We start from the raw sequence: 10,346 nt of genomic DNA, 5'->3' as shown, positions 1-10,346 counted from the left end.
CAATCCTGAGGCTTTCTTCAAAATGGGGGCAACCCAGGACTCTAATCTTAGAATGTCAGGGGCCCCCGCCCCTCCCGCCACTTTCTGTGTAAGCGTAGGGACCAAGGAATATTTGCGGAGTGAATGAATGATGAAAAGTCGAAGCCTGCATTCCTGATGGACGGATGCAGTCCCAGGACAACAGGGCGAGTCTGGCTAGAACCTGGGCCCCCAGGGGAGAGTGGGGAGAAGGGCAGCTCCCGCGTCCGGAGCTGCATCGCTGGCGGCTATGCAACATGGGAAGACACCCGGGCCTGGCGCTCCGCCACCTCACGGTGATGCAGCAAGAAAAAAGCAAGGAGACCAGCTCCGCGCGGCGGGGATGTGACCCCACCTCCTCCCAGAGCGCGCGCGGCTCGGGCTGGCTCGGGCTGTGAGTGGCGAGAACGGCAGCCAATAGCAGGAGGCGGGGGCGGTGCCGCGGGGCGCCCGGTTCAGGTCGCTGTGCGCTGCAAGGGCTCCGCGCCCGCTGGGGGGCTTCTCTTAAAGGGGCCGTTGTCAGGCGGAGGGAAAGCGGCAAGCGCTGGGGGCTGGAACGGTGAGCGGGTCCGGGAGAGAGAGGAAGGCCCCGAGAGGATGCGGGGGTCGGGATAGGTGGGAGGAAGGCAGGTTTCCGGGGAATTACAGGGTGCGGGCAGTGTCCAGACTCTCACCGCTGCCTGCCGGTGAGTGTTGGGGAGCGGCAGAATCGACCAGTCCTTCTCAAGGGGCAGACTGGACATTCGACTCCCCTGAGAGATGCTTTGCCAATGTACACCTGCAGCCCCTTTCCCTTTTCTCCTCTAGGCCCTCTGCCCCCATTTTACAAATGGAGAAACCGAAGCCGCTCCCCCAGATCCCACTTTATGTAAAGGAACTCTCCTTTACATAAAGGAGAGTTCCGGAGTGGCGGGCGGGGGTCCTAGGTCCTAGTCCCGCTTCGTATGTGCTATGGCAGCTCCCTGTCTCAGATTCATCATCTGTACAATCGTGAAACTGGCCAGAGCGGGACAGTTCCAAACAGCGGACGGGGGTCAGGAATCACTGGTCCCAGGAGGCTCCACTGCCCCTTCTCCTAATCCGTTTTCTGGATCTTGGGGTTCTTCTGAGCGATAAATGATATATGAGGGGTGGGCAGAGTTGGGGCCCCCTCCTCTAGCTGGGTGACTCGGCCCGCCTTTTTGGCCTCCTGGGTTGGCACCCGTTTGAGCCAGGAGTGTAAAGGGTTCATTCAGCACAGTAAACACTTTGCTATCGTCATTAGAGAAGAGCAGGGGGAACGGGGATTCTTTCCCAGGTCGGGGATGAGGCTGGGGGCCGGGGTCTGGAGACCTCCTCGGGGGATCAGGGTAGCCGAGGCCCCGCCCCCTGAAGGATTAGTTTACAGCCTTTCGATCCCCAGCGGCAGCCCCGAGCGGAGCGACAGCCCTAACAGCCAATAGGGTGCGAGGACGGCTTCGGGCAGGGCTCCCATTGGCTCACTCCACCCCTCTGTTTGCCTGACTCTAAGCCAAGCGACCAGGAATCCTGCGCAATGGGAGAGAAGAACGAGGTTCAGAGAGGGACAGGGAGTTGCCCGCAGCCACACAGCACGTCCCCAGACTGACCTCTCCGTCCTGTTTCCTGTTTATTCCCACCATGGCGTTCTGGACGCAGCTGATGCTGCTGCTTTGGAAGAATTTCCTTTATCGGAGACGGCAGCCGGTAACGCCTGGGCTTTTGGGGCCAGGGTGGGCGGCCCAGGCGCCCCTCACCGTTCGCCATTACCTGGCTTGCTGTGTCTCCCCCAGGTCCAGCTCCTGGTGGAATTGTTATGGCCTCTCTTTCTCTTCTTTATCCTGGTGGCCGTCCGCCATTCCCACCCCCCACTGGAGCAGCATGAATGTAAGCCCCCAGGGTCCAGGTCCTTTGTACAAGGGGGAGGCGAGAGGTCGCCTTATCCACAGGGGCCCCAGTGAGCGAGCGCCAGGGAGCACAAAGCGCCAGCACCTCATAAACAGCTGAGCGTTATTGCTCTGCGGTCGGGGGGGGTGGGATCACGGTGAGGACTCCCGCAAGGCCCCGGCGCCCGGTGTCCCAGCAGGCCACTTCCCCAACAAGCCGCTGCCCTCGGCGGGCACCGTGTCCTGGCTCCAGGGTCTCATCTGCAACGTGAACAACACCTGCTTCCCACAGCACACCCCGGGCGAGGAGCCTGGCGTTCTCAGCAACTTTAACGACTCCCTGTAAGCAAGCGCTGTGGGTGCGCAGCCCCGCGTGCGTGCGGGGGTGCCCGCCGAGCCGCTGCCTCCAACTGTTCTCTGTCCCCAGGATCTCCCGGCTCCTGGCAGATGCCCGCGCCGTCCTGGGGGGCCCCAGGGCCCGCAGGATGCTGGTCAGCTTGGGGAAGCTGATGCCCAAGCTGAGGGCTGCACGCAGAGCAGGTGGGGAGGCGGGGGCGTTTGGTAGGTGGGACGGAGCTCTGAGCCTCCACCTGCCCAGCTGTGAAATGGGCACAGGGTGGGGTGGGGTGGGGTTGTAGGCCAAGCTTTGCCTAACCCTGTGCTTCCATGCATTCCTCCTCCAGACTGGCCTCAGTCGAGTGACCTGCCACAGGAGGGACGGTCCCTGGCCACTGAGATGCTGGGAACAGTGCTGCAAGGGGTGAGGTGGGGGGGGGCGGTGAGATTTGGCCCACTCTGGGACTCTACTCTCAGGAAGTCCCTGCTCTGCCCCATCCTGGGCGAGGCGACTCCCTTCCAGGGCCACTGGTTCCAGCCTCCAGGCCTTTGTCTGGCTGTCCCTGGTGCCTGGAGTGATATTACAGGCCATGTCTGAAGTGGTGATGGACTCCAGACCTCCAGACCTTGAACGAGTCCCTGTGCCTCTTGGAGCCTTAGATTCTCTCTTTATAAAATAGGGTTTTATAAAGGGCTTAGCAAAGTACTTGACCCCTAGTGAGACCTCAGTCAAAGTCATTGTCACCTTTGTGGTCTTTCTTCCCAGGAGTCCCTGAAGTCTGTGCTCAGCCAAGCCCAGGAGTCAGTGGAGGCGGCAGAAGACCTGGCCCAGGAGGTAAGAGACCCCCTCATGCTCCACCCCAGGCAGGAAACCACAAGGGTGAGCCTCCTGACAGGGAGGCGACAGGGCAGCCCTGGGCACTTCCCTTGGGTAGTTTTTTTTTTGTGGGGGGTACTTGGGTAGAAAGAGAGGGGGAGGTGCTCCTGGCGGGTGCCCTGCCCTGGTCGAGGCTTGGCGGTGGGACCCAGCAGGAGTGAGGACTGTTAGCGCCCCCTGGTGACCTCTCCCCAGCTCCGGGCGCTGCCCAGCCTGGCAGAGTTGCAGGCGCTGTTGCCAAGACTCCGAGAGACAGATAGCACCCTGGCGGTGGTGTCAGAAGCCCTCTGCAGTGCCAAGGGGCCCAGTGTCCCTGGGGGGCCCTCCCTCAACTGGTATGAGGCCAGCGACCTGAAGGAGTGGGTTGGGCAGGAGCCCGCCCTCCCTGACAGCAGCCTGAGTGAGTGACGGAGCTCGGTTTCTCAGTCTGGGAAGTTGGGTGGTCGGTGTGGGGGCAGGACCTCATGGCGACCCCGCCCCAGGCCCTGGCTGTGCTGAGCTGATGGGAGCCCTGGACAAGCACCCACTGTCCCGCCTGCTCTGGAGGCGCCTGAAGCCGCTGGTTCTGGGGAAGCTGCTCTTTGCGCCTGACACACCCTTCACTCGGCAGCTCATGGCCCAGGTGGGAATGGGGCGGGGGTCCTGGATCCCTCCCTCGACCCAGGTGGGCGAGAGCTAGGCCGGGGAGAGGGTCCCAGGAGGCACGTGCCAGCGCTCAGAGGCACCGGATGGAACAAAGAGGAGGAGGAAGAAGTGGGCTGGGGAGGGGCTGCGGGCTGGGGAGCGTGTCGTCGATCTCGGCTCCTGCCTCCTGCAGGTGAACCGGACCTTCCAGGAGCTGGCTCTGCTGAAGGACGTCCAGGAGGCATGGGGGGTGCTGGGACCCCAGCTCTTCAGCTTCATGAACGACAGTGCAAATGTAGCCGCACTGCAGGTGGGGCTCGGCCGAAGGGCGGCAGACGCATCCGCAGCCTCCCGGGGAGTAGCACCCCCTGCTGACGGTTACAGCGGAGGGAAGCCAGGGCCGGGCCGCCAGGGCAGGGCAGGGAGGCGAGGTGTGGAGGCACAGTGAGGACAGGCCCCAGGGGTGAGACGAGGCGACGGGGCATTCCATGCCCCAAGCAGATCCCCATCTTCCCCCACCACTCTCCAGAGGCTTCTGCAAATTCAGGACCAAGGAAGGGGGCAGTCAGGGCCTGGAGCGGGGCTCCGGGAGGGGGCCCTTCGAGCTTTTCTGGACTCGCGCGCGGGCGGCTACAGCTGGCAGGACGCCTACGCAGATGTGGAGCAGCTGGTGGGCATTCTGGGCCGTGCGATGGAGGTGAGCGGCCATCCACTGGGGAACTCTTTCGAGGGGGGCCGGCCTGCCCGGTGGGTTGTCTGATGGAGGAGGAAGCTCGGCTCAGCCCCCCACCCCCGCCCCGCCTCGGGGCCCAGGGCAGGACGCCCGGAGTCTTGGACCCATGCATAGGCCCCTCCCCAGTGCGTGACTCTGGACAAGCTGGAGGCAGCGCCCTCGGAGGCGGCCCTGGTGGAGCGGGCTCTGGAGCTGCTCGCAGAGCGCCGCTTCTGGGCCGGCGTCGTCTTCCTGGGCCCCGAGGACTCCCCGGACCCGGAGCCTCTCCCAGGCCCGGGCCACGTGCGCATCAAGATCCGCATGGACATCGACAACGTCGTCAGAACCAACAAGATCGGAAACAGGTGCGAGTGCGGCCACGTGTGGGAACCGGGGCGTCACACGTGGAACCCATAGCGGACAGAGCCCAGGATTCCCACTGGGGTCCGTGGTGGGCGGGGCCCAACTTGCGTAATGGGCGTGCCCAAAGGCTTGATGGGCAGGGCCAACACCTCGGCCTCCGGGATAAGTGGGTGTGGGACGATTCCGACTGCGTGGCAGGCGGGGTCCGGCGCGTAGTTGAGCCCGTGGGTGAGGGCGGAGCTAAAGTCGTGATGAGCGGGGCCCTGGGAGTTTCCAGCCGCTCCTTGCAGGTTTTGGGACCCTGGCCCGGCCGCCGACCCCCTGACAGATATGCACTATGTGTGGGGAGGCTTCGTGTACCTGCAGGACCTGCTGGAGAATGCAGCCGTGCGCGTGCTGAGTGGCAGCGCGCCACGTGCCCGCCTCTACCTGCAGCAGATGCCCTATCCGTGCTATGTGGACGATGCGTGAGTGCCCCCTCCCCACTCGTTCCCCCAGCTGCCAGATCCTGGATGTCAGGTGGGTCTCGGCTCCATTTGGAACATTCACAGTCAAGGCTGCGAACTGCTGGTTTAGGCGGACCACCCCCTGTGACTTGTAGCAGGAAGAGCAGGGACCCCCCGAGGATCTGGAATCTCCGGGTGCAGGGACACTGTGGCCTGGGCTGACAGCTGGGCCCCTGAGGCGGGATGAGCGGTCTGAGGATAAGGGAGGGCGAACGTCTGTGGCTGGCTGCGCCTTGAGACACCCGGGCAGATGCGGGCTGCACAAAGTCTCCAGCCTCCACACCTGCCGCCCCAGGTTCCTGCGCGTGCTGAGCCGGTCGCTGCCGCTTTTCCTGACGCTGGCCTGGATCTACTCGGTGGCGCTGACGGTGAAGGCCGTGGTGCGCGAGAAGGAGACGCGGCTGCGCTACACGATGCGCGCCATGGGGCTCAGTGGCGCCGTGCTCTGGCTGGGCTGGTTCCTCAGCTGCCTGGGGCCCTTCCTCCTCAGCACCGCGCTGCTCGTGCTGGTGCTCAAGGTGGGCCTGCCTCGGCCTTCCAGGCTGCAGAGTGGGCGCGCGCTCAGCGTGGGGTAAGGGGGGAGGCAGGAGGCGCCTCGCGTGGGTGCACGCCCCTGGTCAAATCGGGCGCCCGACCCTGCTCTCCCTTTGCTTCCCGCAGCTCGGGGACATCCTCCCGTACAGCCACCCGGTGGTGCTCTTTCTGTTCTTGGCTTCCTTCGCCGTGGCCACCGTGGTCCAGAGCTTCTTGCTGAGCGCCTTCTTCTCCCGTGCCAACCTGGCGGCCGCCTGCGGGGGCCTCGCCTACTTCGTGCTCTATCTGCCTTATGTGCTGTGCGTGGCCTGGCGGGACCAGCTGCCCGCCGGCGGCCGCATCGCCGCGGTGAGATCTGGACCCAGGTGGGGCGCGGGATCCCCTCAGCTCCGTTCGCTCGCTGACCCACCCGCCCCCACCCGCAGAGCCTTCTGTCCCCGGTGGCCTTCGGCTTCGGCTGCGAGAGCCTGGCGCTGCTGGAGGAGCAAGGCGAGGGCGCGCAGTGGCACAACGTGGGCGCCGGGCCGGCGGCTGACGTCTTCAGCCTGGCCCAAGTCTCGGGCCTCCTGCTGCTGGACGCCTTGCTCTATGGCCTCGCCACCTGGTACCTGGAGGCCGTGTGCCCAGGTGGGCCCTAAGAGTAGGGAGCAGCCGCACCAGGGAGGCGGGGCTGAGGGAGGGGGCGTGTCCGAGGCGGGGGGGTGGGGCTTCCTGGCACTTGTGCACAGCTGGCCTGGAGCAGGCGGGCGGGCGGGGTTCCCTTTCCCTACTCACCTGGCACCTGGATGCCCCGATCCCACGTGTGCGGCCAGAAACCGGCGCGGTTCAGGAGGATGGGCTCCAAGAGTAACTGAGCGCTACTCTCCGCAGGCCAGTACGGGATCCCGGAACGGTGGAATTTTCCCTTTCGAAGGAGCTACTGGTTTGGGCCTAGAGCCCCCAAGGATCCCGCCCTGCCCCCAGCCCCGCAGGACCCGAAGGGTGAGGAGACGAGCCTTAATAGCCGCTTCCCCGTCTGGACCCCCCCCAGACCTCCCCCAAACCCACGTTCCCACAGATCCGTCTCTGGACACCTCGCGTTCCCCGGGCCCCTGGAGGGTTTCCATACCGCCCACTGACCGGCCCTGCACACCGGTCCGGACGGCCTCGGCGGCTCGGGCTGACGGCCTGCCTTCCGCAGCGCTGATGGAAGAGGCTCCGCCGGGCCTGGTTCCGGGGGTCTCCGTCCGGGGCCTGGAGAAGCGGTTCCCTGGCACCCCCACGCCGGCGCTGCGGGGGCTCAGCCTGGACTTCTACCAGAGCCACATCACCGCCTTCCTGGGCCACAACGGCGCCGGCAAGACGACCACGCTGTGAGCGGCGCCCCTCCTTCCTCCCCGGGGCTTCGGTTTGCACGTCTGTTCTGTGGGACGGGCACCGGGAGTGGGAGGATCCCCACCTTTGCGGTAGGGGCGGAACCCCTGGTTCCCTTTGAGTACACGCAGGCCGGTGACGAGTATTTTTTCTGAGCTTCAGTTTTTCTCCTGAGAAAGCCACACGACACACCTGCGGTTTTGGTATACAATAGGCGCTCTGTAAATGCCGATGTTCCTCCCACGGGGCCTCAGTTCTGCTTCTGAGGGCGCGGCTGCTCTGAGACCCCGCCACCCCCAGGTCCATCCTGAGTGGCCTCTTTCCACCGACCCGCGGCTCGGCCTGTATCCTGGGTCACGATGTCCAGTCCAGCATGGCGTCCATCCGGCCCCACCTGGGCGTCTGTCCCCAGTACAACGTGCTGTTTGACATGTGAGTCCCGATGCGCCAGGGTGCAGCTGGGGGATGGGGGGGACCGGGTGTTCTCTGGGTCCCTGGTCGCCATGGAGGCTGCTGTTTTGGCCTGTGGCCGCAGGCTGACGGTGGATGAGCACATCTGGTTCTACGGCCGGTTGAAAGGTCTGAGTGTGGCTGCCGTAGGCCCAGAGCAAGACCGTCTGCTGCAGGACGTGGGGCTTGTCCCCAAGCGGCGTGCCCAGACGCGCCACCTGTCCGGTGAGCCCAGCGTGGGAAGGGGAGGAGTCTGGGGAGGGGTCGTGACATTGCCCCAAGGGGAGTGGGAAGCCATAGGAGATCCGGGGGCCCCAGAAGGAGCCTGGCTCTGAGGTCCAGGTGGGTGGGGAGAGGGGCTTGGAGAGGGAAGGCAACCCTGCCCAAGATGGGGGGGGGTCATGCCGAGATCCTGGTCCTCGTCCCTGGCCAGGTGGGATGCAGAGGAAGCTCTCGGTGGCCATCGCCTTTGTGGGTGGCTCCCAAGTCATTATCCTGGATGAGCCTACAGCCGGTGTGGACCCCGCTTCCCGTCGCAACATTTGGGAGCTGCTGCTCAAATACCGGGAAGGTAAGAGTTGGGGGCAACCCAGAGATCCCTGGATTCTGCTTGAGGGGTCTGAAGAAGGTTTCTGGCAGGAGGTGCTGGGGACGGGGTTTTGAGGGGTGAGTAGGAGTTTGCCACGTGGGGCAGGTAATTCCTGGCAGAGGCTGCAAGTCAGGCAGAGACCTGGAGGCCTGAGGGCACATGTGGTTTGGGTCCCTGTGCTCAGGTCGCACACTGATCCTTTCCACCCACCACCTGGACGAGGCGGAGCTGTTGGGAGACCGCGTGGCAGTGGTGGCCGGCGGCCGCTTATGCTGCTGTGGCTCCCCGCTCTTCCTGCGTCGTCACTTGGGATCTGGCTACTACCTGACACTGGTGAAGGGTCTCCAGCCCCTGGCCACCAGCACAAAGGTGAGGGCTGGAGCTGACCTCTGACCTTTGACCCCCAATGGCTCTGTCTAGCCCCGATGGCTATGGTGGTTGGTATCCCTCTGCCTACAGGGTGACACTGACGTGGAGAACCGCATGGATGCCGGCCAGGAAGGAGAGCCAAACAGCCAGGGCAGCAGGGCCGGTGAGGGCTGGGGTGGCAGAGCCGGGGGCAGGGGCTGGTGGGTGGCAGCGGCTTGGTTGAGGGCCACAGGGCTTCATGATCCCAGACTTGACCCCCGTCCCTGGGTGGACTCTGGCTCTGACCTCAGGTCAAGTCCTGACCTCAGGTGCTTCATCCCGACCTCCTCTGCCCACAAGGACTGGCCCTCGTGGGTCACCCGAGCTCCTTCCTCAGGGAGGCTGGGGTGGGAGGGTGAGGCCAGAGCTGGGGCCGCCCACCCCGTCGGGTCCCTTGATGACCCCCTGCCTGCCCCAGGTGCACCCCAGGTGCTGGCTGTGGTGCAGTGCCAGGTGCCAGGGGCACGGCTGGTCAAGGAGCTGCCCCACGAGCTGGTGCTGACGCTGCCCTACGAAGGAGCCCTGGACGGCAGCTTCGCTGAGCTCTTCTGTGAGCTGGACCGGCGGCTGGGGGAGCTGGGGCTGGCCGGCTACGGGATCTCCGACACCAGCCTCGAGGAGGTACACCTGCTGGGGGAGGGCTGCCTGGAGGAAGTGGTGCCAGGAAGGAGGAGGATTCTACTTGTGGACTGCAGGGTGGCCCGGGAGGCTCGGAGGCCCTGCGGGAGGATAGGCAGCAGGTGCTTGAGTGCCCGGGCCCGTCCTGTGGGGCTCTAAGCTCCTGCTTTGTCTCCCCAGATCTTCCTGAAGGTGGACGGTGCCATGGACACAGACCCAGAGGGTGCTGCCTCAGGTCCCTGTCCTTAACCCCTAACTCTGGTCCGGACTTGGACCTGGCTTTACACTGAGTCCCGATTCCTGCACGAGTCTAGCCCCAGGCGTAGCCCTGACCTCCATCCCTAGTTCCCGGTCCCTGTCATCCATGGCCCCCTGACCCTGACCCTGACCCAGCCCCCAGGCTGAGCACTAACCCCTTCCCCCGATCCCTGGTGGCTCCACAGACCGTGGCTGCAGGCAGCACCCGTGCACAGGTGTTCCTCACCCAAATAGGACCACATGGCTCAGGATCCCACCAGAAGAGTCAGCCCTGGAGAACGGGGAGCTGGGTGAGGCGTTCCTCCCTGTCCCTTGTGGCCCTGTCCTGTGGCCCCGCCTGGTCCCCCCACCCCCGGCATGAGCACTGACCAACACCCCCATCTTCTGCAGCCGGGTGTGCCCCAGAGACACAGGCCCTGCGGGGCTCCGGGCTGGACGTCGGGGGCCAGGTGCAGGGCTGGGCGCTGACCTGCCAACAGCTGCGGGCCGTGCTGCTTAAGCGCCTTCTGCTTGCCCACCGCAGCCGCCGTGGCCTGTTTGCACAGGTGGGGGGCCGGCGACCGGGGAGGGGGCGTGGGAGCCCCTGGGGGTCTGTCCTGCACTCTGCGGCCTCATCCAGCTGCCTGAGCCCGGGTGTACCCCCCATCCTGCACACCTTCCTGAGACCACCTGTATTGGGAGCCAGGGGTGGTGTAGAGCGGGGGCAGGGAGGGTCCAGCGAGCCTGGAGCGTGGGCGGGGTGGGCAGCTGACGGCTGGTCCTGCAGATCGTGCTGCCCGCCCTCTTCGTGGGCCTGGCGCTGGCCTTCAGCCTCATC

General features: G+C 65.1%; 1 protein-coding gene across 17 annotated transcripts in view; it reads left to right on the top strand.

The window, feature by feature from the left end:
* The first annotated feature begins 7 nt into the window (after positions 1-7).
* The window catches only part of ABCA7 (ATP binding cassette subfamily A member 7), a 19,646-nt gene continuing 9,307 nt past the window's right edge, over positions 8-10,346 (top strand). For 13 of the 17 annotated variants that reach the window (XR_002776270.1, XR_002776273.1, XR_002776271.1 and 10 more), the window contains exons 1-27: positions 584-1,051; positions 1,529-1,722; positions 1,809-1,902; positions 2,102-2,243; positions 2,329-2,441; positions 2,585-2,661; positions 3,004-3,072; positions 3,310-3,514; positions 3,597-3,736; positions 3,932-4,048; positions 4,268-4,435; positions 4,598-4,815; positions 5,104-5,280; positions 5,615-5,837; positions 5,980-6,201; positions 6,279-6,480; positions 6,724-6,834; positions 7,034-7,205; positions 7,507-7,638; positions 7,742-7,881; positions 8,090-8,227; positions 8,430-8,614; positions 8,705-8,777; positions 9,072-9,274; positions 9,452-9,506; positions 9,715-9,819; positions 9,920-10,074. Coding sequence is in view for 13 of the 17 variants with exons in the window: in XM_023520458.1 (XP_023376226.1) it covers positions 970-1,051; positions 1,529-1,722; positions 1,809-1,902; positions 2,102-2,243; positions 2,329-2,441; positions 2,585-2,661; positions 3,004-3,072; positions 3,310-3,514; positions 3,597-3,736; positions 3,932-4,048; positions 4,268-4,435; positions 4,598-4,815; positions 5,104-5,280; positions 5,615-5,837; positions 5,980-6,201; positions 6,279-6,480; positions 6,724-6,834; positions 7,034-7,205; positions 7,507-7,638; positions 7,742-7,881; positions 8,090-8,227; positions 8,430-8,614; positions 8,705-8,777; positions 9,072-9,274; positions 9,452-9,506; positions 9,715-9,819; positions 9,920-10,074 (3,912 nt within the window). In the remaining 4 variants the exon portion in view is untranslated. The other 4 variants (XM_023520455.1, XM_011375202.2, XM_023520459.1 and 1 more) reach the window with 4 other exon arrangements.

This window comes from Pteropus vampyrus, unplaced genomic scaffold (genome assembly GCF_000151845.1).
Source record: "Pteropus vampyrus isolate Shadow unplaced genomic scaffold, Pvam_2.0 Scaffold267, whole genome shotgun sequence".
Lineage (NCBI taxonomy): Eukaryota > Metazoa > Chordata > Mammalia > Chiroptera > Pteropodidae > Pteropus > Pteropus vampyrus.
The sequence above is the reverse complement of the archived record's forward strand: the minus strand, read 5'-3'. Positions and strand labels throughout refer to the sequence as shown.